Below are 22,572 nucleotides of genomic sequence, written 5' to 3'. Positions count from 1 at the left end.
AAATACTTCATCTCTGATTTTCATTATCAATTTTAAAAGAAAGAATAACTTTAATTTAAATTTAAGTGCTCTTCAGAAGTCTACTTTTTCTCAATCTCATTGAAAACATTAATTGTATTCATTTTGCCCTTATTTATTATCAATACTAATTCTGTATTCTTGAGGCCATTATTACATCCATTCTTTTTTTTTAACCTTCTAAATCGGATATTTGTCTTTATTTCTTATTTGATGGATGTAGAAAACAATGGTGTGGTTAAGGATTATTGTTAGTTATTTATTTGTTAAAATCCCATATTTTTACCATTTGCTTTATATTCATGTATGCATGTCTATTCTTAACTGAATTTGTTAACTTAAAGCACAAATGAATATATTTGAGAATTTCATAGGCTTCAGGCATATTATGAAATTGTCCCTCAGCTTTTATTTTTTTATCAATTATTTCAATCTTTTTCATATCTTCTCACCCAACTTTGAAATATGTTTTCCCCTATCGTCCTGTTTTGATTGCCCATCTAGTCTTTGGGGTAGTATGTGTTCTGTGGTAAGAATAGCAGGGAGCCACATTATTAAGAAGAATCTGATTATTCCTTTCCTAGAAGCTATCAAATAACAATTAGTTCAATATATAGTTAATGGTGGACTTACGTTTCTACATTTTTTTCCATCATGCTGGGATTTGGTCTATCTGGAACTTGCCCAGGTCTTGTGGAAGCTATCACAGTCACTGTAGGTTCATATGTGATCTCTCATATAAAATTGTGTAACATCAGTAAAACAGAGATACATACAATAGAAAAGGGATTTGATCACACAGTTAATTCCAAAAAGAATTGCACTACTTTACTAATGCATATATAATGAAAACCTGTTTATTTAAAATATATATGAAATTATCATAAGTCCTTCAAAAATCTTGGCTCCTTGGGGTGTCATAAAGAAGGGGTATGGTAGAAATGCTATTATGTAATATAAAGTAACCTTGCTGATAGTTATACTTAAATATTATAATGAGATTGTAAACTATAATGCTATTTTAATTTTGGAGATAGAATACAAATAATTTGTGATTGCTAATTGATTAATGAAAATTGATACAGAGACCATGGAATTTTCTTTAAAATGAGGTTATTTCTGTTCAGTTAAGAAATAATTAATGTTAATATGATCTTATAATTAAAATTCTTTAAAACCCCTGTACTTATGCAAGGATCAACGTACTTTAGAGGATAAATGGGGGAGAGCTATAAATTTAATCTTCATGATTTGTCTGATTGTGTCCTTCACATCTTTATTCCTCAGACTGTAAATCAAAGGGTTTAGCATGGGGATCACCAGGGTATAAAACAAAGAGGCCACTTTGAATGTGAGCTGGGAGTTCTTTGAGTTGGGTACAGAGTAGAGAAACAGGATAGTACCATAGAAGATAGTGATGGTAGTCAGGTGTGAAGCACACGTATAGAAAGCCTTTTGGCGGCCCCTGGATGATTGCATCTTGAGTATGGTGACAAGGATAAACATATATGACAGAAGGATGATGAGTAGAGTACTAAGAGCATTCACAGTAGAAAGTGAGAAGAGAAGTATTTGATTAACATGAGTATCAGAGCATGAAAGAACCAGAAGTGAGGAGAACTCACAAAAGAAATGATCAATTGTGTTGATACCAACAAAAGATAACTGGATAATAGAGCATGTCATTGTCAAGGAACATATGAGTCCCCATGCATATGATCCCACCACTAGACTGATGCAGAGTTTCTGAGACATGGCTACTGTGTAAAGCAGTGGTCTGCAGATGGCCACAAATCTGTCATAGGCCATAACCACTAATAAAATGGTTTCAGTTACCACAAAGATAGCAAAGAAAAAATATTGTACTATACATTCTAAAAATGAGATGGCTCTGTCTTTTATAAAAAGATTCACCAGCATCTTGGGAGCAATGACAGAGGAATAGCAGAAATCCACAAAGGAGAGGTGGCTGAGGAAGAAGTACATGGGAGTGTGCAGTTTGGGATTAATTCTTATTATGACTATCATGCCAATATTTCCTACCACAGTGATGCTGTAGATGGCGAGAAACACCAAGAAGAGAGGCATCTCTATTTCTGGGTAATCTGAGAAGCTCAATAGGATGAACATGGCCCCACTGTTATTTCCATATGTCAGTAACATGGCTTGTCTTCTCCAGAATATGTAGTTTATTCTACAAGTTAATAAAGAAGAGAATGAGGGAAATAGGAATTTGTTATAGTTCTTAGATTAGAAAGCAAACTACTCTTTGCTCATCTGGATTTTGGTGTGTCAGAGAAACGAAGATCACACATTATAAAAATTCAAAACCATTTTTACAGCTTATTAAATGTAATACAATTACTGAGTTAAATTTATGCTAGATTGTAAGTTTTGGTGTTTATAATTTCAAGAACATGGAATTATATCATCTTCATCTCCAGTTACTTTTATACCTTTAATAAAAGTCTATCTTTTTCATTGTACATACTCATAAATGATTAGCCTATATAATACATTATTTCTTCCTTGTAAACTTAATTTATAACATATAGTCACACATATATAAATTGATATGTATATATTTGTTATTCCATATTGGATCTAAATATGTGCATATCTGACACAAGAAAGGAACTGTTTGAAAATAGTCTTAGTGACTTTTATAGGAAATATATTCATTAATTTTCTATATTGCCTAAGGAACACAAACATAGAATAGAATAAAAGCATATTATACTTTCTGGAGTAGAGAAGGCAGATCAGACAGCAGAGTACTTTCCAAATGGGTCTGCAGACCTTGTCAGACTAAACCCTTTGTGCAGACACAAACCCTGGAGACTAAATTGTGTTGATCTTTTGAGACCTTATATAAACAATTACAATTAATTACTTTTAGCTGATGTAATATTTTAAAATCACAGATATTTTAAGTGTGCCTTAAATGGTATGTTTCATGAAGTATTGAATGTCATTCAGTACTCACAGCATAGAGTGAAGGAAAAGGTAAATGGTGAGAATAAAACTGAGAGCCTTGTCTTTCTAGTACTGAAAATATACAAGACTCTGTAGGAAATATGAAATACAGTAGTTAGCTGATGCTATCCATAATTACCCTACATTTTTATACAAGAATCAGTCCAGTAATGTTGAAATACAGATACATTTAGTATCTGACATACAGATAGTCTCCTGATACTTAGATTAAAAGATCTTCTTTAATTTCTCAATTGCACATTCCCATTAATCTCTTTGGTTGAGATATTAATATAATTGTCATTCTAATTAGCTAGGTTTAAATATCTAAGCTGCAACTGAGAGATGAACATAGGTAGATCTGTGTGACTTGTAGGCTAGTCATCATAGCCTTATGATCTTTGATTCCAAGGTGTATTGTATCTAAGAAACATTTCTGGAGTAATCCTGTGGCTTCTACACACATGTGAATATGTACACTCGTAAACACATACACACAAGTGATAGAGGCAGGGATAGAATGAATCAGAGACATAAAGACACTGAGAGACAGTGACAATGAGACAAAGTGCATGAAACCCCGACACACAGACATTCAGATACACAAAGAAACACACACACATGCAAAGACACATATACAGACAAACAAAGAATATGTATTTTTATACAAGAATCAGTCCAGTAATGTTGAAATACAGATACATTTAGTATCTGACATACAGATAGTCTCCTGATACTTAGATTAAAAGATCTTCTTTAATTTCTCAATTGCACATTCCCATTAATCTCTTTTGTTGAGATATTAATATAATTGTTTGTAAATTATTTTCATTTATGGAGCAAAGTAGAAAGTTTAAAATATCGGATAAGAATAACAGAGATATAGTGGATTACAGTATCAAGATAAAACATTGAGATAAGATATTAGAGGATCTCTCTCACATAGGGATATATTTTATATCAAAATGTGAGAGTATTGAATTTTGCTCAGTGATACAATGTATGAAAATAAGTGAACTTACCTTCAACCCAACTTATTTTTCTGATGTACACTAATATATACTTTTATTTTGTCCTTGAAACAAACCTTTTGTGGGTCAAGGTGGAATCTTTGTAGGTGAGAATGATATACACATTTTTGTATTTATGACTCCAGCCTTGGAGACACAAACCCTGGAGACTAAATCGTGCTGATCTTTTGAGACCTTATATAAACAATTACAATTAATTCTTTTTAGCTGATGTAATATTTTAAAATCACAGATATTTAAGTGTGCCTTAAATGGTATGTTTCATGAAGTATTGAATGTCATTCAGTACTCACAGCATAGAGTGAAGGAAAAGGTAAATGATGAGAATAAAACTGAGAGCCTTGTCTTTCTAGTACTGAAAATATACAAGACTCTGTAGGAAATATGAAATACAGTAGTTAGCTGATGCTATCCATAATGACCCTACTATACTAGTTAGCATTAATAGTTAATTCTCCTATCAAACTCCATGTCTGTCTTCAGGGAACATTTGTTCTCCAAACTTGTCTCCCTTCAGCCTAGACAAGCTCTAGTAACATGGAGCCCTTTCCATTAGTACCCAGATGTTTCACTATAATATCGTCCATTCTATCCATGTAACTGAAAACAGTAGACTTCACATTTTACAAATAAATAAATAACCAGGTGTATGCAGTTATATGTTTTGAAAATTTATTCATCATGGGATCTAATTTTTGACAAATCATAAATGTATACAAAATGTAGGTGAATTCTTACTTTTCAAACACTTATTTTAGTTTCTTTATGTGTATAGCAACTATAGAATTCTTTTTTATATACAATGCATAAAATTAATACAAAATGCTAAAAAAAATGCTTAAGGAAAAGAAAAGCCTTTTTGAGCCACATCCTTCACAATAAATGTCAGCTCGTCATCTCTTATGAAAATATCTTTTAGACTCAAGAAGGAAAACTTCTTAGCTCATTATTTGTTAATTATGCATTTTCTTCTTACTACCTTCTTTATAGAGTATTCTCCACATTTTCTGTCATGTTTCTATTATTTGTATTTCATATCAGAAGTGTATAAATAATTCTTTCTGATATGAAAAGTAATATAAACCAAACTAAGTTTTCAGATGTTTACAAATATTAAATGACTATAAGCGAATGTTCCTTATTCCACAGGTACATTGAACACACAATATGAAACCTAGGAAGGAAATGTAAGTCCCAAGATAACAATGGAATCATAGCATCATTTTTTTTTCAAATTGGATATTTTATTTACATTTCAAATGTTATCTTCTTTGCGGGTTTCCTCTCTGCAAACCCCTATCCCATCCCCCTTACCCTGCTTCTATGAGAATGCTCCCCAACCCACCTTATCTACTGCTTCACCTCCCGAACATTCCTCTACACTGGGACATCAAGCCTTCACAGGACCAAGGGCCTCCACTCCCATTAATGCCAGATAAGTCCCCTTCAGGTCCTCAGCCCTTCCCCTAACTCTTACATTGAGGTCCTTGTGCTCAGTCTAATAGTTGGCTGCAAGCATCCACATCTGTATTGGTCAGGATCTGGCCGAGCCTCTCAGGAAACAACTGTATCAGGCTCCTGTCAAACAAGTACTTCTTGGCATCTCAATAGTGTCTGGGTTTGGTGTCTGCATTTGGGATGGATTCCAGGTAGGGCAGTCTCTGGATAGCCTTTCCTTCAATCTCTTCTCCACTCTTTGTCTCTGCATTTCTTTTAGACAGGAACAATTCTGGGTTAACATTTTGAAGATGGTTGGGAGGCCCCACCCCTCAACCAGAGGATCATGCCTAACCTATGGATATGGTCTCTAAAGGTTCTCCTTCCCATGTGTGGGGTATTTCAGCTAATGTCATCCCCGTGGGGTCCTGGGAGGTTTTTGATTCCTGGTGTCTGGAACTTTCTGGTTGCTACCTCCCAGTTCCCCATCCCCCATTGCTACACATCTCTGTTCAAATTCCTGACCCTCAGCAAATCTCCTGCGTCTCCTCCAAAAACTAATTCTTTCCCCTCTTTTTCCCCTTCCCTTCTTCTCTTGCTTGCAAGTTCCTCCAACCCATTACTTCTCCTGATTAATTTGTTCCACCTTCTAAGTAGGACTGAAGCATCCACTCTTTGGTCTTCCTTATTCTTGAGCTTCATGTGGTCCATGAGTTGTATTGTAGGCATTCAAAGCACTTTGTCTAATATCTAGATATCAGTGAGTATATACCCTGTGTGCTATTTCGTGAGTGAGTTACCCGACACAGGATGATATTTTCCAGATCCATCAATTTTCCTGTTTATTTAATGAAATCATTTTTTAATAGCTGAGTAGTGTTCTGTATCCATTTTTTCTCTTGAGAGACATCTGGGTTGTTTCCAGCTTCCGGATATTATGAACATAATGGAGCATGTGTCCTTATTACATGTTGGAGCATGTTCTGGGTATATACCCAAGAGTGGTATAGCTGGGTCCTCACGTACTACTATGTCCAATTTTCTGAGGAACCACCAGGCTGATTTTCAGTGTGGTGGTACCAGCTTGCAGTCCCACCAGAAAAAGAGGAGTGTTTCTTTTTCTCCACATCCTCACCAGCATGTGCTGTCACCTGAAATTTGATATTAGCCATTCTAACTGGATTCAGGTGGAATCTCAGGGTCGTTTTGATTTGCATTTCCCTGATTACTAAGGATGTTGAATATTTCTTTAGGTGCTTCTTGGCAATTTGAGATTTCTCAATTGAGAATTCTCTGTTTACCTCTGTTCCACATTTTGCATAGGGTTACTTGGTTCTCTGGAGTCTAACTTCTGAGTTATTTGTATACATTGGACATTAACCATATATCAGATGAAGGGTTGGTAAAGATCTTTCCCCCAATCTGTTGGTTTCCATTTTTGCCCTATTGACTGTGCCATTTGCTTTATAGAAGGTTTGCAATTTTATGAGGCCCTGCTTTTCTATTCTTGACCTAGTGCATAAGCCATTGTTGTTCTGTTCTGGAAATGTCTCCTATGTATTCGAGGCTTTTCCCCACTTTCTTTTCTATTAGATTCACTGTATCTGGGTTTATGGGGAGGCATTTGACCCACTTGGACTTGAGCTTTGTAAAGGGAGATAAGAATTAATTAATTTGCATTCTTCTACATGTTGAACACCAGTTGAACCAGCACCATTTGTTGAAAATCCTGTCTTTGTTCCTCTCGATTTTAGCTTCCTTGTCAAAGATCAAGTGTCCATAAGTGTGTGGGTTCATTTTGCATCTTAAATTCTATTCCATTGATCTACCTGCCTGTCACTGTACCAAAACTTTGCAATTTTTATCACTATTGCTCTGTAGTAAAGCTTGAGGTCTGAGATGATGATTTCCCCAGATGTTCTTTTATTGCGAAAAGTTTTTGCTATCCTGTTTTTTGTTATTCCACATGAATTTGAGAATTTCTCTTTATAACTCTATGGAGAATTGAGTTGGAATTTTGATGGGGATTTCAATGAATCTGTAGATTGCTTTTGGCAAGATCGTCATTTTTACTATATCAATCCTACCAATCCATGTGCATGGACGATCTTTCCATCTTATGTGGTCTTCAATTTCTTTCTGGAGAGACTTGAGGTTCTTATAATACAGAGCTCTTTCCCTTGTTTGGTTAGAGTCATACCAAAGTATTTAATATTGTTTATGACTATTGTGAAGGGTGTTATTTCCCTAATTTATTTGCAGTTATTTATGGGATGAATCCCCAGGTGACCAAATATTTTGAGTTGCCTGTCGTTCAATTTCCAGGTGCATGTGGGCCTTCTGTTGTTTTTGTTGTTATTGAAGATCAGCCTTAGTTTGTGGTGATGTGATAGGATGCATAGGGTTATTTCAATCTTCTTGTATCTGTTGAAGCATGGTTTGTGACCAATTATATGGTCAGTTTTGGAGAAGGTACCATCAGGTGCTGAGGAGAAGGTATATTCTTTTGTTTTAGGATGGCATGTCCTATAAATATCTGTTAAACCATTTTGTTAATAACTTCTGTTAGTTTCACTGTGTCTCTGTTTAATTTTTGTTTCCACATTCTGGTCATTGATGAGAGTGGGGTGTTCTTGCCCTTGCCTCTAGCCATCTGGTTATCTCTGGTTTTAGCTAGTCTTGATGTCTGTGACTGTGGCTTGTCCTTCCTGTAAACATTTGTGTTGGCATTTGTAGGAGATAAGTTCTCTCCAGGAGGATTTTGGGTATAGAGAGGTAAGGCACAGGGTCAGCTCCCAGACACAGATGGAAAATGGAAGGATGCTTTACCAGTTGTTCTTTGGTTCCCATGCCCTGATAGCTCTGGGCTCATCCTTCTTGGGCCAGGAATTTGAGGAAAAGTGGTGGTCCTACCTGTGCTCATAGGTGTGTCAGAACTCCTGGGAGACCAGGTCTCTCTAACCAGGACCTAGGTATGAAGAGCTATATATCATCAATATTTATGCCCATAAAAATTTTAAAAAAGAAAAAAGCAGGATTTTTTTTCAGAAATTTCATAAACATATGGTGATAAAGAAAATCTCATGAATGAGCTGTATTCAAATAAAAGATTAAACACTCTCATATAATACATTGACATAAAAATAATACATACCCATATAGAGGATATAAAAACAGAAATAAAATTAAAAATTGTCAAATATATTTTATATCAAATTAGTATATTTTAAATTATTAAATGATGTGAGTGATGGAATTAAAATATCAAAAGCAAAACAAACCTAAAATGTGTAGAATGAAACATCAGAGTACAAAAAACCAAGTTAAGGACAAAACTCAACATTTGATGGAAAATAATTTTTATAAAGAACATATTGTACAAGCCTTTTTTGTTTTCTTTAACTTCTTCTTCTTTCCTCTCCCCGTATCCTCTGAGAACAAGCAGACCTCTTTTTGTTTTGTTAGGTATTTTCCTCAATGACATTTCCAATGCTATCCCACAAGTCCCCCATACCCTACCCCCCACTCCCCTATCCACCCATTCTCATTTGTTTTTTGCCCTGGCGTTCCCCTGTACTGGGGCATATATAGTTTGTGTGTCCATGTGCCTCTCTTTCTAGTGATGGCCAACTAGGCCATCTTTTGATACATATGTAGCTAGAGTCAAGAGCTCCAGGGTACTGGTTAGTTCATAATGTTGTTGCACCTACAGCGTTGCAGATCCCTTTAACTCCTTGGATACATTCTCTAGCTCCTCCATTGGGGGCCCTGTGATCCATCCAATAGCTGACTGTGAGCATCTACTTATGTGTTTGCTAGGCCCCTGCCTAGTCTCACAAGAGAAAGCTATATTTGGGTCCTTCCATCAAAATCTTGCTAGTGTATGCAGTGGTTTCAGCGTTTGGAAGCCCAAGGCCCATACCTAAACATGATAAAAGCAATCTACAGCAAACCAGTAGCCAACATCAAAGTAAATGGAGAGAAGCTGGAAGCAATCCCACTAAAATCAGGGACTAGACAAGGCTGCCCACTTTCTCCCTACCTTTTCAACATAGTACTTGAAGTATTAGCCAGAGCAATTTGACAACAAAAGGAGATCAAGGGGATACAAATTGGAAAAGAGGAAGTCAAAATATCACTTTTTGAAGATGATATGATAGTATATATAAGTGACCCTAAAAATTCCACCTGAGAACTCCTAAGCCTGATAAACAGCTTCAATGAAGTAGCTGGATATAAAATTAACTCAAACAAGTCAATGGCCTTTCTGTACACAAAGAATAAACAGGCTGAGAAAGAAATTAGGAAAACAACACCCTTCTCAATAGTCACAAATAATATAAAATATCTCGGCGTGACTCTAACTAAGGAAGTGAAAGATCTGTATGATAAAAACTTCAAGTCTCTGAAAAAAGAAATTAAAGAAGATCTCAGAAGATGGAAAGATCTCCAATGCTCATGGATTGACAGGATCAACATTGTAAAAATGGCTATCTTGCCAAAAGCAATCTACAGATTCAATGCAATCCCCATCAAAATTCCAACTCAATTCTTCAACGAATTAGAAGGAGAAATTTGCAAATTCATCTGGAATAACAGAAAACCTAGGATAGCAAAAAGTCTTCTCAAGGATAAAAGAACCTCTGGTGGAATCACCATGCCTGGCCTAAAGCTTTACTACAGAGCAATTGTGATAAAAACTGCATGGTACTGGTATAGAGACAGACAAGTAGACCAATGGAACAGAATTGAAGACCCAGAAATGAACCCACACACCTATGGTCACTTGATCTTTGACAAGGGAGCTAAAACCATCCAGTGGAAGAAAGACAGCATTTTCAACAATTGGTGCTGGCACAACTGGTTGTTATCATGTAGAAGAATGCGAATCGATCCATACTTATCTCCTTGTACTAAGGTCAAATCTAAGTGGATCAAGGAACTTCACATAAAACCAGAGACCCTGAAACTTATAGAGGAGAAAGTGGGGAAAAGCCTTGAAGATATGGGCACAGGGGGAAAATTCCTGAACAGAACAGCAATGGCTTGTGCTGTAAGATCAAGAATTGACAAATGGGACCTAATGAAACTACAAAGTTTCTGCAAGGCAAAAAACACCGTCAATAAGACAAAAAGACCACCAACAGATTGGGAAAGGATCTTTACCTATCCTAAATCAGATAGGGGACTAATATCCAACATATATAAAGAACTCAAGAAGGTGGACTTCAGAAAATCGAATAACCCCATTAAAAAATGGGGCTCAGAACTGAACAAAGAATTCTCACCTGAGGAATACCGAATGGCAGAGAAGCACCTGTAAAAATGTTCAACATCCTTAATCATCAGGGAAATGCAAATCAAAACAACCCTGAGATTCCACCTCACACCAGTCAGAATGGCTAAGATCAAAAATTCAGGTGACAGCAGAAGCTGGCGTGGATGTGGAGAAAGAGGAACACTCCTCCATTGTTGGTGGGATTGCAGGCTTGTACAACCACTCTGGAAATCATTCTGGCGGTTCCTCAGAAAATTGGACATAGTACTACCGGAGGATCCAGCAATATCTCTCCTGGGCATATATCCAGAAGATGCCCCAACTGGTAAGAAGGACACATGCTCCACTATGTTCATAGCAGCCTTATTTATAATAGCCAGAAGCTGGAAAGAACCTAGATGCCCCTCAACAGAGGAATAGACACAGAAAATGTGGTACATCTACACAATGGAGTACTACTCAGCTATTAAAAAGAATGAATTTATGAAATTCCTAGCCAAATGGATGGACCTGGAGGGCATCATCCTGAGTGAGGTAACACATTCACAAAGGAACTCACACAATATGTACTCACTGATAAGTGGATATTAGCCCAAAACCTAGGATACCCAAGATATAAGATACAATTTGCTAAACACATGAAACTCAAGAAAAATGAAGACTGAAGTGTGGACACTATGGCCCTCCTTAGAAGTGGGAACAAAACACCCATGGAAGGAGTTACAGAGACAAAGTTTGGAGCTGAGATGAAAGGATGGACCATGTAGAGACTGCCATATCCAGGGATCCACCCCATAATCAGCATCCAAACGCTGATACCATTGCATACACTAGCAAGATTTTATCGAAAGGACCCAGATGTAGCTGTCTCTTTTGAGACTATGCCGGGGCCTAGCAGACACAGAAGTGGATGCTCACAGTCAGCTAATGGATGGATAACAGGGCTCCCAATGGAGGAGCTAGAGAAAGTACCCAAGGAGCTAAAGGGATCTGCAACCCTATAGGTGGAACAACATTATGAAGTAACCAGTTCCCCGGAGCTCTTGACTCTAGCTGCATATGTATCAAAAGATGGCCTAGTCGGTAGTGGGTAGGGGAGTGGGGGTGGGTGGGTATGGGGGAATTTTGGTATAGCATTGGAAATGTAAATGAGCTAAATACCTAATAAAAAATGGAAAAAAATGTTCTGTAGATATCTGTTAAGTCCATTTGTTTCATAACTTCTGTTAGGTTCACTGTGTCCCTTTTTAGTTTCTGTTTCTATGATCTGTCCATTGATGAACGTGGTGTGTTGAAGTCTCCCACTATTATTGTGTGAGGTGCAATGTGTGTTTTGAGCTTTACTAATGTGTCTTTAATGAATGTTGCTGCCCTTGCATTTGGAGCATAGATATTCAGGCTTGAGAGTTCCTCTTGGAGGATTTTACCTTTGATGAATATGAAGTGTCCCTCCTTGTCTTTTTTGATGACTTTGGGTTGGAAGTCGATTTTATTCGATATTAGAATGGCTAGTCCAGCTTGTTTCTTCAGACCATTTGCTTGGAAAATTGTTCTGAATGATACCTTGGCACATAAAATTACAGCAGGACTCTCCCACTTTGGCTACTCAAGGTAGTTCTGTTAGGGGAATGAGATACACAAGCAGGAAACAGATTCTAGGATAGCCGCTGCTAGAGTTCTTGTGGGAAACATATGATGACTAAGATATATTTCTGCCACATATATTGGGGAAGGGCTAGATTGATACCCTGCTTACAATTTTGTTAGTGGTTCAGTCTCTAGGATACTCCAAGCACTAGTTGAATTGACTCTATGGGTCTTCTTATGAATTTTCTGTCAACTTTGTGTCCCAATCCTTCCACAAGACCTTATCTAATGATTAGCTGTGGGCCTGTGTATTTGTTTCCATTGTCTGCTTGATGGAGTTCTCAGAGGACAGTTGTGCTAGGCTCCTATCTCCAAGCATAAAGGAGTAGTAATAATAATGTCAGGGATTGGTACTTTCCATGGTATGGATCTAGGGTTGGTCCAGTCCTTGGTTTACCATTCCGTCAGAAAGTACTCCATCTTTGTCCTTGCACATATTGTTAGCAGGATACTTTTTTGGTAGACAGTTTTTTGAGGGTGTATTTGTGTCCTCATCCCTTTACTGCGAATTCTGCCTGGATACAAGTGATGGCCACTTCAGGGTCCATATTCTCTACTGCTAGGAGTCTCAGCTAGAAGTACCCCCATACACTCCCTGGTTCCTCCCCAATCCCACATCTTTGGCAAATACTAGAGATGTCCTCTATCTGCAAGCTGTTACTTTTTGATTTCTTTCTCTGGCTCTTTCTACAGTTGATTATGTCTACAAAATTTCAATCCCTGTACTCTCTTTCATCCAGTTTTCTCCATTCATCTATATCCTATGTCTATTTTATTTCCCTTTCTGAGTAACATTCAAGCATTCTCCCTGGGCTCTTCCTTGTTATATTCCTTTTTTAGGGGGTCTGTGTCTTCTAGCATGATTATCCTGCACTTTACAGCTAACATCCCCTTATAAGTGAGTATATACTGTGCATGTCATTTTGGGTTTGGTTTACCTCATTTAGGACAATGCATTATAGTTCCATACATTTGCCTGCAAAATGAATGATGTCTTTGATTTTAATAGCTGAGTAGTAAATGAGTCATATTTTTCTTTATCTATTCTTTAGGTGAGGAACATCTGGGTTGTTTCTAGTTTCTGGCTATTACAAGTTAAGCTTCTATGAACATAGGTGAACAAATGTCCTTGGGGCATGGTAGAACATCATTTAGGTATATTCCCAGAAGTGGTACAGCTGAGTCTTGGGGTAGAACTATTCCCAGATTTCTAAGAAACTGTCAAACTGATTACCAGAGAAGTTGGACCAGTGCATTCCCACCAAAAATGGAAGAGTATGCCCTCTGCTCCGCATCCTCTCCATCTTGAGCTGTTACTTGAGGTTCGATCTTAGCCGTTCTGATGGGTGTACGGTATAATCTCAGAGCTGTTTTGATGTACATTTTTTCTCATGACTAAGGGCATTGATCATGTCATTAAGTTTTTTATGACCATTAGAGATTCTTCTGCTGAGAATTCTCTGTGTAGCCATGCATCCCATTTTTATTTGGGTTATTTGGTTTACTGGTGTCCAAGTTCTTGAACTCTTCATATATATTGGATATTAGTCCTATATCAAGTGCAGAGTTGGGGAAGATCTTTTCCTATTCTGTAGGTTATTGTTATGCTCTATTGGTGGTGTTTATAGCATAGCAGAAGCTTTTTAGTTTCAAGAGGTACCATTTATTAATTATTGGTCTTAGTGCCCAAGATATAGGGAATTATAGTCAGTACTATAATGGTGTATTCTTGAAATAGATAAGAGGTAGATTTTAAGAATTCTCACAACAAATAACGAGTAAGTAGAGAGATGCATGTATATGTTACCTTTAATTAGTCTCCTCATAATTTTACATATATAAAACATTATATTTTACAGTATATACTATGTAATCATTGTATACCTGTGTGAAATAATTAATTTTAAATGAATAATTAAAATTCATAAACATTTGTCCTTAGTAACATTGAAATCCAGGGATCTATATTGAAAAAGCTACATAAATAAGTAAAATAGGGTCAATGAATGTTATTAACACACCAAAATCAAACCAGAGCTTGGATGGTTAAACTAAACCCCACTTGCTCAGATTCTCCTATGTCTGTCTGTAAAACAGAGTTGAAATTGATCTCCCTGACAGAGATAAAATCCATTCTACTGCCTGTTACGCTTCCATATAATTGTTGACGTATAAGCAAGGTGGGGCCAGGAATAAAACATGTCCATTAGAATATTGTCCATTATATGTAATAATTTTTGCTACCTCAAACTAAGAGCAATTTTGGCTTAATTAATCTGAAATGACTTAGGTTATCTGTGCTTCTAGACAAATTTCACCTAAATTCAACTGTTCAGGTTGTTAAAATACATTGTAACTCTAAAACTAAATCTTAATTTCCACCTAAGAGAGTAAAATTATTCATGCCTCTCTAAAAGAAGTAAAGAAAGGAATCTTTAAAACACAGCTTATCAGCTGGGTGGTGGTATCACATACCTTTAATCCCAACAATTGGGAGGCAGAGTTAGGTGGATTTCTAAGTTTAATGCAAGCCCTGTTTTAAGAGAGAGAGAGAGAGAGAGAGGGAGAGAAGAGAAGAGAATAGAAGAGAAGAGAAGAGAAGAGAAGAGAAGAGAAGAGAAGAGAAGAGAAGAGAAGAGAAGAGAAAGGGCAGAAGGAAGGAAGAAGGAAAGAAGTGAAGGAAGTAATAAAGGAGGGATTGTAGGTGGGAGGGGTGGAGAAAGAGGGAGTAGGAGGGAAGGAAGGATAGGAAAGATAAGAAAAAACACTAGTTCCTTAAGTTTTCTAGAAGTCAGTGTGAAATGCTCTGGTATGGTAGAACTACAGTACAGTAGTGTACTTTAATTTCAAATTAATTCTGAAGGAATTTTGCTGTAGACAAGATTCTGCGTGAGTTTTAACATATGTAATGTTTTTTAGTCCACCCCTATTCTTTTGCAGCATGATTGACAAGCTTGTTAATGCATGAATTACAATTATTATCTTCATACCTTGAGACCCTAACCCACAAAAATCGGATAGTATAAGATGGCATCATTGATAAATAGTTCTTTCATAACAAAGAATCGCCAGTAATTTGCTCTTTCTCAATATAGTAAGTAAAAATTATAATCCCTACAAACCAGAGAGTACAAGCCCACCAGTCTTTGAAGCAGCACATTATGGGCTATAAACATCCCATTTTTGGATTTTGAGATAAATTTTTGTTCTGAATATACTGTCAGAACAGATACTGAAAGTAGTGTTTAAAATATCTCCTAAAGACATTCTCCTATACAATATGGATTGGTGCCTTATTCAGCCATTATAGGAGAGGCATCCTTCTCCAACAGATGTGTTCACATAAAGAGATTCTTGTAGATGAAATTTAATCTAGCAACATGTTTATTAACATGGTTTATTAATCCAAAGACATTCTAGGTCTGTGTGATCCAGCTTCAAGCTGAAACACACACACACACACACACACACACACACACACAGACTCACATACACAAACACATACACACACACACCTTTAATCTAACAGGAATAGGTGCAGATATCTGATTTCAAAGTTCTTTGCCAGAACAAATTTCAGGTAAAAAAAAAAAAATGTTTAGGGCCAGGAGTGGTGGCACATGACTTTAATCCCACCCTCAAGAGACGGAGACATGTATATCACCTAGTCCTAGTCAATCACTTCAGTTGATTCAGAAAAATGAGAGGCTATGAAATGCAGTGGAGTTTATGGTTGTTTGGTTCATGGAATTCAGAGGCAGGTTTTATCAGATCAGTTTTATAGAGACAAGTTGCAGAAAGAATTGGCTAGACACAGGAAAGATAAGGAGCTAGAGAATGAGAAGGATCCAAGGGATTAGAACAGATGGCCAACATGAGTGTGAGGCTAAGCAGAGCAATTCAGTGGGAAGACAGATAAAGTCAGTCAGCTTGGGGATGAGTTTGAGCCAGAACAGATGAATTGGACTAGCCAGCCAGAGTTCAGAAAGAAAAACTAAGTGTGAGCTTCTTCAGTAGGAACTCTCATAGAATTAAAACATTGTAGGCCTTCATTATGAAGTATAGAGGCCAGAAATTTTCAGGACTAAGCCTAGGTTAGCAAACAGGCAGTAAGCCTCTAAGAAAACCAGTACATGAGGTTAATAGTTTATTTTACGGACCCCCAGTAAGACATTACAAACAGAGAGATCATGGAACATACAAAACTTAAAGAGATGTCTCCATTTAATCCATTGACTCAGAGCTCAGGGAATCTCTTGGAAATGAGGCAGAAGTGATAGAGGGAACAGAGACTATGGAGGACAGTAGAAGAACAAGACCCTATTAAACAAGTGATCAAAATATACATGAATCACTGCGACTTAAGCATAATGCACAGGGCCTACATAGGTTCTCACTAGGTTGCCAGGATATGCATAATAACTTTGATCTCAGCACTTTTACTGGACTCCTGAATGTGTCTAGGGTACTTGTTCCTTTTCTTGAGACTTCTACTGCTGACTTGCTTACTCAGATTTGGTATGAGGGTTCTTTTTTATTATATTTTACTTTGTTTTATTTTTGCTCTCTATTTGAAGTGTAATATATTCTTGTTACTGGTTATTTTATTTCTTGCGTGTCTATTTTCCTCCTTCCAAGTTAAATCCCCTATCCCTTCTACCATCCCCTCTGTTTCTATGCCGGTGCTCACAAACCCACCCACATACTCCCTCCTAATTCAGAACCCTAGCGTTCCACTACTCTGGGTCAAGAGCATCCACAGGACAAAGGGGCTCCCCTAGCATTGATGACAGATTAGTCAATCCACTGCTACATATGCCGCTGGAGTCATGGGTCCCTCCATGTGTACTCCTTTTTGTTGTTGGCTTAGTCCCTCAGAGCTCTGAGGGGTATGGTTGGTTGATATTGTTGTTCTTCTTAAGGGGTTGAAAACCTATTCATCTCCTCCAGTTCTTCCCTTAACTCCTCCATTGGGGTTTCTGTGCTCACTCTGATGGTTGGCTGCAAGCATTCACATCTGAATAACAGTTCCTCAGAAAATTGGAAACAGTTCTACCTGAGGACTCAGCTTTACCACTACTGGGCATCTACCCAAAAGATGCTCCAACATATAACAAGGACACATGCTCAGCTATGTTCGTAGCAATCTTATTTATAATACCCAGAAGCTGGAAAGATCCTAGATGTTCTTCAACAGAGGAATCTATACAGAAAATGTGGTACATTTTCACAATGGAGTACTACTTAGCTATTAAAAAGAGTGACTTCATGAAATTTACAGGAAAATGGATGGAACTAGAAAATATAACCCTGAATGAGGAAACCAAATAACAAAAGAACACACATGGTTTATACTCATTGATGCATGGATATTAGACAAAATCTCAGAATACAAAAGATACAACTCACAGACATTATGAAGACCAAGAAGTCTTCTTTCATTTTTGACCCACAGAAGTGAACTTGAATATCTATATTACTTTTGTAAAATATTCCTTCCTTTTAGTTCACATTTACTAAATGTGATTAGAAGGACACATTGGTAAACTAAAGTACCATGATATACACATCATGAACCATAGTATTTTACTTTCTCTGATGCTGCTTTTCTATCTGTCACAGGTCCATACTTGATGCCCTTCCTACATTCCAGATAAAATTATTCTCCTATTCTTTGTTTTCTAACAAGAAAAGGAACTGAAACAAAATATTCACAAAGTATGAATGTTTACTGAATGAAGTCCTTGGAAAATAATGTTACCTTAAGTAGTTAAAATTTCAGTTCAGTGTAGATATAAATATATTCCAATGATAATTTGTTTTCTTTCAACAGTTTTATCTTAAATTTCTAATTATAAAGAATTGAACTATACTCATTTTAATTATTGCAATTATATTTATTGTTATATTTTTATATATCAATAAATATGCTATTTAAATTCATCCTACTATTCTTTTTACACATAAAGTTCTCAGTGCCATTTGAAAAACTGTTCTGGTTACCTAAATCAGGGGTTAATAAATTCTAGTAAATTTTATATAGTCTAAAATTTGGAAAGTCAAAGTGATTATCTTTGAAGCATTTCCAAGACTTTCCATTTGTTGCATCATTCCATATTTTGCTTAATGAATTCCTTCGTGAAACTGTTTAATTGCTCACTTATTTCGCCATGGGGATTTGAATACTACTGCCTGTATTCCTAGAAGCTCATGTGAGATTAAAGTCCTAAAAGCAAACCTTAAAATGTCCTGCTTTTCCTTGAAGGGTAACTTTTTAAGGGAGGTATACTTTCCTTGAAGAACACAGGTGTGTCAAAAATGGAAAATGAGAAATGCTATCATGGATTTATATTTTTCTTTTAAGTGTTAAACATACTTTCTGTTCAAAAATAAACTCTGGCTCACAACAGTGAAGAAGGAGGTGAATGAGAGAAGGGTAGTCATCTGGTAAGTATTCTTATCACAATCCTCAGATGTTGACACTGGGTGGGACTACAGTGGTTCAGTTCTAACAATCACCATCTAGAAAGCTGTTAATTGACTTTGACCATGTCTACAGCCAACCATTTATTTCATCCTCTTGGTGAGTCAAAAAGATAAATAAATTTAAAAAAAAATAAAGAAAAACTAACTAAATCCAAGTACCCTCAAAGTGTGCTACTTTTAAGACATTAATCCATATTACTAGACCTTGAAACATCTGAATATGAATCTTTCTTAGTAAGGTATTAACTATTAACTAAAAATAAACAGAGCCAGGCATGATGGAATGTACCTTTGACCTAGTGCTTAGGAGGCTGATGTAGGTTGAACTCTGTGAGTTAGAGGTGAGGTCAGCTTGATCATTTAGGGAGTGCCAGGCCAACCAAGTCTACATAATGAGACACAGCCTCAAAACAACAACACCAATAAAGGCATGAAGAAACAAAGAAGGGAAGATTTAGATAGCAATTTGTATATACATATATATTGTAAAATACACTGATTTCTCTTTAACTTAATGAGATCATTACCTGTAAGCAAAATCGTGTATTAAACCTGTAGGAGAGATCATAACATTCACAGAAAATTAGTGAAAGAAGTGTGACATTTAGTGTTTGGAACTCTGAATAATTAGGTAATGCCATATTGGTCCCATTCCATCATTCTCAGATTATAGCTAATCCTTAGACATGGTCGATGTTTGTCTTCTTGAACATTTCCTTAGCTTCTGAGGAACAGAACTTATACTCACAGAATAATCATTCCTACTCTTTATTTTGTTTTATTTTTATATTGTGTTATTAATGATAGTTGAATGACTGTGAAGACCACCCTTGCTCCTCACCTGGAAACCACATCTTAAAATGAAAAGTAGTCCTTCTACCCATTTGTTGATGCAGATTTTTCTGGAACTGAGATAATTTTATCTATTATAGCACTTGATGAGGCAAAATACAGGAAACTGACAAACTTATTTACAGATATAAAAATATACATTGGGTAACATTTGACAACATTTATAGAGAGCCAAAGAAATTTAAAATAAACTGTCATCTATATTCAGAGCACAACAATGTGATGGTGAATATGAAGCATGAAAACTTTAAGAAGACATTATACATTCCAATTTGTCACGAATATTGAAAATTTATTAATATGCTATTTTTCTTATTCTATTAGAATGAGGTAGATTATAAATCACTTTTCTGTTGAATTTTTAATTTATCTATGTGTTTATTCCATTATTATTATACCTGGGATGCAGAAACCAAAATTTCTACAAATAATGAGTGTGGAGAACAGCACTGTGAAGACTGAATTCTATCTCCTGGGATTTAGTGATCATCCAGAGCTCCAGAGTCTCCTGTTTGCTGTGTTTTTCTCCATCTACTCCATTACTCTGATGGGGAATATTGGCATGATCTTATTGATCACAGTCAGTCCTAATTTACACATTCCCATGTACTTTTTCCTCTGTATGTTATCCTTCATAGATGCATGTTACTCTTCTGTCATTGCCCCCAAATTACTTGTGGATCTGATTTCTGACAAGAAGGTGATTTCTTACAATGGCTGTGCTACACAGTTGTATTTTTTCTGCTCTCTGGTTGATACAGAATCTTTCCTTTTGGCTGCAATGGCTTATGACAGGTACATTGCAATCTGTAACCCCCTGCTTTATACTGTAATTATGTCCAAGAGAGTCTGTATTCAGTTGGCATTTGGAGCATTCTTGGGTGGAACTATGAGTTCAATAATCCATACAACTAATACTTTCCAGTTGTCATTCTGCTCCAAAGTAATTAACCATTTCTTTTGTGATGTCTCTCCACTCTTCTCTCTGTCCTGCTTTGATACCTACACACATGACATAATATTGGTGGTGTTTGCAAGTTTGGTGGAAGCTCTCTCTCTTCTTACTGTTCTCCTCTCCTATATGTATATTATAGTGGCCATTTGTAAAATAGGTTCTGCAGAAGGAAGGAAGAAAGGGTTCTCTACTTGTGCTTCTCACCTGGCCGTAATCACCATCTATCATGGCACCCTGATTTTCATTTATTTGCGTCCTAGTACAGGACATTCAATGAATATTGACAAAATGACCTCTGTGTTCTATACATTGATTATACCCATGCTTAATCCCTTGATATATAGTCTCAGAAACAAAGATGTCAAATTTGCCTTTAGAAAAATTATTAGCAAAAAATTGTTTACTTAGCTATTTAACGATGGGCTTTACAGCATTAGCAAATTTCTTTAGTTGTTCCGTGTAAAATTTTTAAGAATCAGTTGAATATTTTATTTCCCCAATTGTATGTATAATGAGGATCCATCATGAAAGAAATTGCAGTGTCTAATATTGAAACTGGTATTTTCCCTGTTATTTCTGGCTATCACTTTTTTTAAAAATTTGCTCTATTTAGTATGTATTTCATGTGAGATTATCTTTTCACTTAATTAAATCATCTTTCATGATATCTTTTCTCCACTATTCTCACTAGCAGATAAATCTCCTTTTTTTATTCCTTTGAAAATATATTATAATATGGTTATATCAGATTAACTCACTCTGCCAACTCTTCCCAGATCCACCACACTTTACAATATATTAATCTTTGTGTTTTTCGTATTTTTCACTCAAAGTATGTGACCATGAAGTGTAGCAGGGTGGTTGTTGCATTATAATATTCTTAGTAAAAAAAAAGTTGATTCATATATTTTCTCCTTTTCTTTTGAATTACAAGTAAAATAAATTCATTGTAGCTTATTTGTTCATATAGAACAAACTTTTTTTTTTTTTGGTTTATTGTTTTTTTGAGACAGGGTTTCTCTGTGTAGCCCTGGCTGTCCTGGAACTCACTTTGTAGACCAGGCTGGCCTCAAACTCAGAAATCTGCCTGCCTCTGTATCCGGAGTGCTGGGATTAAAGGTGTTCACCACCATGCCAGGCTTTTAGAACATACTTTTAATTCTTCAAATATTAACATTTTTTGTAAGCACATATTTAATTACAATAGACAATTTGCGTTTTAAGTTTCAACTGGATGGTGGATGTAAGAAATTGTATTTACTTATTTTTTGATTATCCATCTTGTCCATCCTTTTTATCTTGCTAGTTATGTGCTGTGTTGTCTTTTACTTCCAAAGTTATTCATTCCTATTCATCAACCAATCCCATGATATTGATCACAGTGTCTGCCTTAGTATACAAACTGAGTGTTTTTTAAAAATAAATATTAGTTTGCTATTGGTTGCTATTAAGTTTACTTTGTATAATTTTTATATTCAAAACTGTAAATTTTCCCCTTGTAGTGATTTGACTTAATTCCTATGAATGGGCCTATCAATACAGGTATACTTAGTAAGATATAACCGAACATGTTTCTTTTTTAAATAATAATGTACAGATTGTATGAATATTTATGTATGTTGTATAACTTCATTTTTGTTAAAATATATGTTTTTAATGATCAGGGGGGTCTTTAAACACTTTAACTCTAAATATGGTGGTTAAACTATCAGAAGCATTTGTGCTAATTAGGATACAGAGAAGAACTGGAAAAAAAGAGTAGGGATGTCTTATTTGGCCGTTTTTAGGGACAAATACTAAGTGTTTTGCAGGAATAGCTAAAAAGAAATAAGCCAAATATGAGATTAAATAGAGAGGATAAATTAATTGGAAAAATATAATACTAAAAATGT

At 36.0% G+C, this 22,572-nt stretch overlaps 2 protein-coding genes across 2 annotated transcripts; one reads left to right on the top strand and one right to left on the bottom strand.

Moving 5' to 3' along the window:
* Positions 1–1,191: 1,191 nt before the first annotated feature.
* On the bottom strand, positions 1,192–2,203 carry Olfr1161 (olfactory receptor 1161). Its single transcript, NM_146848.2, has one exon. The coding sequence runs from the start codon at positions 2,179–2,181 to the stop codon at positions 1,216–1,218; it is 966 nt and encodes a 321-aa protein (NP_667059.2). The 5' UTR covers positions 2,182–2,203; the 3' UTR covers positions 1,192–1,215.
* A 17,925-nt stretch (positions 2,204–20,128) lies between these two features.
* Olfr1160 (olfactory receptor 1160) lies at positions 20,129–21,088 on the top strand. The gene has a single exon (NM_146649.2). It carries the CDS (start codon positions 20,129–20,131, stop codon positions 21,086–21,088), a length of 960 nt encoding a protein of 319 aa, NP_666860.2.
* The last annotated feature ends 1,484 nt before the right edge of the window (positions 21,089–22,572 follow it).

This window comes from Mus musculus, chromosome 2 (genome assembly GCF_000001635.26).
Source record: "Mus musculus strain C57BL/6J chromosome 2, GRCm38.p6 C57BL/6J".
Lineage (NCBI taxonomy): Eukaryota > Metazoa > Chordata > Mammalia > Rodentia > Muridae > Mus > Mus musculus.
This window is presented reverse-complemented; position numbering and strand designations above follow the sequence as displayed.